The sequence below is a fragment of the Synchiropus splendidus genome, chromosome 1 (assembly GCF_027744825.2).
Source record: "Synchiropus splendidus isolate RoL2022-P1 chromosome 1, RoL_Sspl_1.0, whole genome shotgun sequence".
NCBI classification, from domain to species: domain Eukaryota; kingdom Metazoa; phylum Chordata; class Actinopteri; order Syngnathiformes; family Callionymidae; genus Synchiropus; species Synchiropus splendidus.
Window position 1 is genome coordinate 43,315,193 of NC_071334.1, and position 6,046 is coordinate 43,321,238.

At 42.7% G+C, this 6,046-nt stretch overlaps 1 protein-coding gene across 1 annotated transcript in view; it reads right to left on the reverse strand.

Moving 5' to 3' along the window:
- The window catches only part of mtrex (Mtr4 exosome RNA helicase), a 19,142-nt gene extending 13,222 nt beyond the window's left edge, over positions 1-5,920 (reverse strand). The window contains exons 1-11 of the mRNA XM_053868777.1: positions 5,805-5,920; positions 5,039-5,179; positions 4,091-4,157; positions 3,949-4,011; positions 3,758-3,870; positions 3,061-3,235; positions 2,907-2,997; positions 2,710-2,834; positions 1,422-1,520; positions 1,162-1,282; positions 964-1,095 (exon numbers count right to left, since the gene is read on the reverse strand). Coding sequence (XP_053724752.1) covers positions 964-1,095; positions 1,162-1,282; positions 1,422-1,520; positions 2,710-2,834; positions 2,907-2,997; positions 3,061-3,235; positions 3,758-3,870; positions 3,949-4,011; positions 4,091-4,157; positions 5,039-5,179; positions 5,805-5,905 — 1,228 coding nt within the window. The 5' untranslated portion in view covers positions 5,906-5,920. The remainder of the gene's footprint in view (positions 1-963; positions 1,096-1,161; positions 1,283-1,421; positions 1,521-2,709; positions 2,835-2,906; positions 2,998-3,060; positions 3,236-3,757; positions 3,871-3,948; positions 4,012-4,090; positions 4,158-5,038; positions 5,180-5,804) is intronic.
- Between the last annotated feature and the right edge of the window lie 126 nt (positions 5,921-6,046).

Consider the following 6,046-nt stretch of genomic DNA (forward strand, 5'->3'; position numbering starts at 1 on the left):
AGGATGGTCAATAGCTCAGCTAATGCAATAAAACAAGTATCTCAATCATGAGGCAATATTACCTCCATTAAACTGGCACTGATAGGTCTGCATTATTTAGAATAATCGTGCGCTTTATTGGGCCTAGTTAGGAGGTTTCTGCTGGCAGGAATTCATCCGGACAAAACTAAATGAATGAAACAAAACTCAATTACATATAAATTTCTAACAGGCCATTGGCTGAGCTTCATCAGTAGACACGCAGCTCCAATTAGAACGTCAGCAGGTCAAGTGAAACCCAGATGGAGTTATGTGACTGTTGTGACTGGACAACATCTGGATTTTCAAATCATTCTCTCCACAAATGAAAGCAATTATCTTTGGCTGCCTGCACTCATCTCGCCGTCACACACTCACTTGCTACTAAAGGTTTCAGGAACAGATTTTGTAACTTCAGTTAAAATATGCAGCTGTTTAAAACCACCCACAGTAAATCTACTTTGGCCAAGTCCAGTGCAGAGACTAAGGTTCCTCTTCAATAGGATAGATATCTCCGTTAGCTTTTCATGCTATGATGATTTGATCAAACATGTTCTCCACTATCAAGGGAATTAGCACTTACTCACAATTAGAAACCCATAAAAATCACAGACCCGGTTACAAGCACATAATAAATAATAATTGCAACTTACAATTGTAAATCGCTGCAAACTTGGTTGCGCTATGCTGCCCAACAAAGACAAAGCTTATGTCAGAAATGTCAGCTCCACTGCAATTCATGACCCCATGCTCGGCTGAGGCAAGAGACATTTTCCTAGTCAGGCTGCAAGAATACTTGGCATTCACAAATAAAAATAACAAACCACACTGTTGTCTAACATTTATGCTGAAATTATCCCAGAGACCAGCCAAGTGCAACATCTCAGCACACAAAGACAAACTTTGCAAAAGCAGATTTTCATGCCGCAACAGGGAACAACTCACCGGTATTGAAGTCCAGTTTGGACACCTGGAGAGCATAGGCCTCGCACTCCTTCTTGCTGAAGCTGAAGATAATGACTGGCTGGAAGTTTCTCTCCATGATCATCTTGACTATCTTGAAAACACTGGACGGGCCTAAAGACAACCCAATTCATACACCTCTATTTCATCTTATTTGATTCTTTGAATATCTGTGATCACCTTTTGTCCCCCCCTGTTTTCTTCCCTTTGGGTTCCATTTGCCACCACTGCTGGCCCCAGAGTCACCAGCATCTCTCAGGACCTGCATGGCTGTGTTGAAATTATCCTCCCTGAAGTCACCCTGGCATAAAGAACGTGTTGGAATGAACAGACAGGAAGGGCAGATAGGAAACAACACAATTAAGATCTTGGAAATGATTATCAACCGGTTGGAAAAGTAACTTTTAAACAGAAACCGTCATAACAGAGTGACTCCTTACGTTCTCATCAACGACTAGATGGAGTCCATCGCCTCCTGCTGGGAAGATGTAGTGCTGCAGCGGAGTGGGACGATAGTCTGTGTAGACCACGTGACACGGCTGCCGGTAAATTGAGAGAATGAATTAGATACATTTTTCCAATAACCAGAAAAAATAGGTTTTGATTGAACTGGAAGACTATTGATCCTAAATGTATGAATGCTACTTTATCTGCAGCATCCACTAATACAAAGATCACCTGTGTAACCATCATCCCACGGGGCCTGGTACATAAATTGGGCCACCTAGGAGTGGAGACCTCCATGTGCAACTGGCTGCTGGACTTTCTCACCAACAGAACCCAGTCTGTCCGAGTAGGAAGTAACACGTCAAGTGTCATCTCCCAGAACATCGCTCCCCTCAGGGATGTGTCCTCAGCCCACTGCTGTTCACACTGCTGACCCACGACTGTCGCCCCAAGTATAGCAGCAACTACATCCTGAAGTACGCGGACGACAAAATGGTTGTGGGTCTCATCCAGGACAATGATTAGCTGGCCTACAGGGAGGAGGTGCAACATCTGGAGGACTGGTGGGAGACGAACAATCTGGCCCTGAATCTCGACAAGACAAAGGGGATAGTCGTGGACTTCGGGAGGTCGAGACCCAGCCATGCCCCTCTTTACGTCAACGACAGGGCTGTGGAAGTGGTGAGCACAACCAAGTACCTGGGTGTGCACATCAGAGACGATCTCCATCCAGGATATAGCAGATGGTCGCTGCTTATCCAAGGCACAAAGGATCATCACGGACTCTATTCATCCCCACTATGCACTGTTCTCCCTCCTGCCATCCAGCAGACGGTTCCGCAGCATCCGATGCAGAATCACCAGATTCAGGAACAGTTTCGTTCCTGGTGCTGTCAGGCTGCTGAACGTTAGACAATAGCCAGAATACTGTTTATTTGTTTATTTGTACATCTTCCTGATTAGTATTTATCTCACATTTATTTATTTTTGGACATATAGTTTTTGGAAACTGGAGGCCTCAGACCGAAATTTCGTTGCCATAATATAGTGATATGTTTTTGAGCAATGACAATAAGTCTAAGTAAATAATTCCTAAATGAAATCAAAATATAACTTGGGGCTTTTTCTGACATACATGTTCACAGGTTTTACGAACAGGTATAGCTACATAGTGGTCGAAAACTTCTACATTGGACCATTACAATTTGATAGCTTATACAAATTCCGCCACATGTGGTGCATCATAACATGCTACCGTATTGAGACGAGTATTGTCCTTACCTGCTTATGTAAATGACAAATCCACTCTGCAAACTGTTTGGCGTTAGGAATGGTGGCCGACAGGAACACATAATGCACATTATCAGGAAGCAGTATGATCGTCTCCTCCCACACAACGCCACGTTCTTGGAAAAGAAACAAACGATCCTCAAGCACTTGTCCAAATCTGCCTGTTATTTGCCGGTAACGTTTCCTACCTGCATCTCTCATGTAATGAATCTCATCAAAAATGACCCAGGCCACTTCTCTCATGATCTCAGAACCTCGGTACAACATGCTCCTCAGAATCTGAAGAAGAAACCAGTGATAAGTTTCTGCAATACCATAGTAATGTATGCAAATGTGCGTCACCTCTGTGGTCATGACAAGACAGGAGGCGGTGGGGTTTATGGTGACATCTCCAGTCATCAGCCCCACATCCTGGAACTCTTCATACATTTCCCTGTACTTCTGGTTGGACAGAGCTTTGATGGGGCTGGTGAAGATCACCCTCTGCTTCTCTCTGAGGGCCAAAGCTATTGCATATCTGTAGACAGAAAATGGGACAAAAGATGAAGCAAGCATTAGATACTAATAAGGGCAATTCACTTATCTTATAACAATATACTGCAAATCACTTTTTATCACCTGAACACACTAATGAACTGGACACTTTACTGCACAAATCCTCCACTGACAATGTATTATGTTACTAAGCACCTTCACCTAAGCTTACTCATTCCATTTGATTCTGATTTTATTTTATTTTAATGCATTCTGCGTTCTCCCTAGGATCTTTTCCCACTGTAGGGGGTGTCTCAGATGGAAGGATGATTGTGGCGAACGTTTGTCGACAAAATCAGACCGTGTAGTACATCTGTTAAGGTCATTTTAAAATCTACCTTATAAGGAAGAGCCCTGCGCAAATGTCATAAGTCACAATTCACTAAATGAATAAATACGTCCTACTATTGACATGTGATGTTTGAAATCGCTGGTCAAACGTTTTTCTGAATCAAAACCATTTGTATGGACACATATTCCACTGTATTTTTCTTGTAATACTCACTCAGCACACACAGTCTTGCCGGCAGATGTGTGCGCAGACACAAGCACAGACTGATTGTTGTCAATACACAGAATTGCCTCTCTCTGGAAGGGATCAAGAATAAATGGATATTCCTGTGAGAGAAAAGACAGAAGACTGAGCTATAACATCAAAAGGCTATAGTATGAATATCAGACCTAATGTCTTCATACCTTAGCAGCTTTCCCCACTCGTGCTTTCAGTGGTTTGTATTCATCACCAGCAGGCAGCGCCACCTTCAGGAGAAAACAGGACGATTAACAATTTACTCATTAATAGACTCAATTATGAGGATTCATCCTCAAACCAACTCACCTCATGGGAACATCCTTCCACTGTTTCAACTGGAACCACTTTAACTTGTGGCATGAATTCTGCCAAACTGGAGAACAAAGCATAAGTCAGCAACAATAATGACCACCTTAATTTATCTTTAAAAACAATAATGAAAAAATAAAACTCACTTATACCACTACTCATAACCTAATTCATGCATTATGCTGTTAGGATGTTGGAGGAGGTGTTTGAGGACTTACAAGCCACTCACAAAAGGTATAGCATGAGAATACTTGTCACAATTATGATTCAATATTAATAATTCTCTGGATTACATTACCTTTCATGAGCAATGGTTTGACTAAGGGTTTCCGTGGCATGTAACCGAGTTTGGTCACCACACAGCAAAATAAAAGCCGTCATGCCTTCAGAACTGTGAGCTCATTTATATGGTACAAACGTAAGTGATATTGTAGGAACAGGGCAACAGGGCTCAAAGTGCTGCGACACGGGTCATGGTGTCACTCAGATCTCTGTCAACAAAAAGATATCTTCTGCAGACTGCACGGGGCTTAGAACCCTACCAGAAATGGAGCTGGTGATGTTGTTTCCCCATTCACTTCATCAAACAAGGATTGCCACATTGCCAATATGAGTTATGTTCTCTACAGCACTGAATTCTCATCACTTTGACTAGGAATAATACGGGTAATAGATAACACTTAAAACACACAAGTGAATCGCCAGCTGACGACCGTGTCTGAAAACAAAAGAAACCCTGAGTAGAGTTTGAATGTATACGAAAGGGAAACTTTGAGCCTTTATAGAACACTTTTCAGCAGCTACAGCAACAGGATAGTGCCTACCGTTAGTGTTGTGGAAACTAAGATACACCAAAGATACCGACAGTCCTTCAAGTAAATTCAAGACGGTGGGACCTATTTGAAGTAACAGCAGGCCGGTCTGTAAAGTGAAAGCCCAACTCACTTCAAATCATTGGTAGTAGCAATGTCATGTCGAGCCTTCTTCCCCGACACGATCTCCTCCCCACCATCACTATCGGCTTCTCTTTTAGCTCGGCCAGATGGACCAGCCTCCTTATCGGTGCCATTTTTGGCAACAGATTTGCTGAAAACACAATACAATCACAAAATTTACAGCTGAAAATTTCAGACACAGTTGCTTGGGGCTGTCACTTGTATGACATCTACCGATATATATATATATATATATATATACCATATTTCAGGAGCAAATACCAACATTTAGACAATCTGGCATGGTCATGCGAAACATTACTTACCAGACAAAACTGTAACTTGTCTTATGGCTTCTAGATATATGAGCCTTAACAGGTAACACAAGCATTATGCATTTAAAAGACAACTTTTTCTTGTACCTATCATGTAATTACAAGCCATGCCACATCAGAGAACTGTATTGTCTCTACTTACTTCGAAATAGAAGTAATGCAGTGTTCAATCATGCAACGACGGTAGAAAGTGTTAGATCCCGCAACTTATGACATAGCGACTCAAAGCCCGTTGTGCTGCTCACCATTTACCCCCGAATGTTGCCGTGACTCAAGATAAGCGTGAATGATATCGGACTATTATGAACGCCCCAATACACAATGCACTATAAAACAACGACAGGCTCGAATCTTGACATAGCTACTTCTGCTTCTCTGAAACACACATAGCAAAAGAAACGAAAGTCTTATAAAGTGTGGCATTTTAGATTGGGGCTATACCTCGTTTCTGCAACTGCACTGGTCGGTAGTTTTTTACTAGAAGAGGTTTGTTGCTCGTCGTCAAACACGCTGAACAACCCGTCTCCGAATGCGTCCGCCATGTTTGTTGAGGGCAGGCAGCACACGCGGCTGAACCGGTAGTGCATGCACTACGGAAGCCGCTTCGTTCCAAACGGTCGCACAGATGCTTGACGTCAAATGTGGTCTACGATGTTGGCGTTAACTGCTCCACGCCAGGTGTG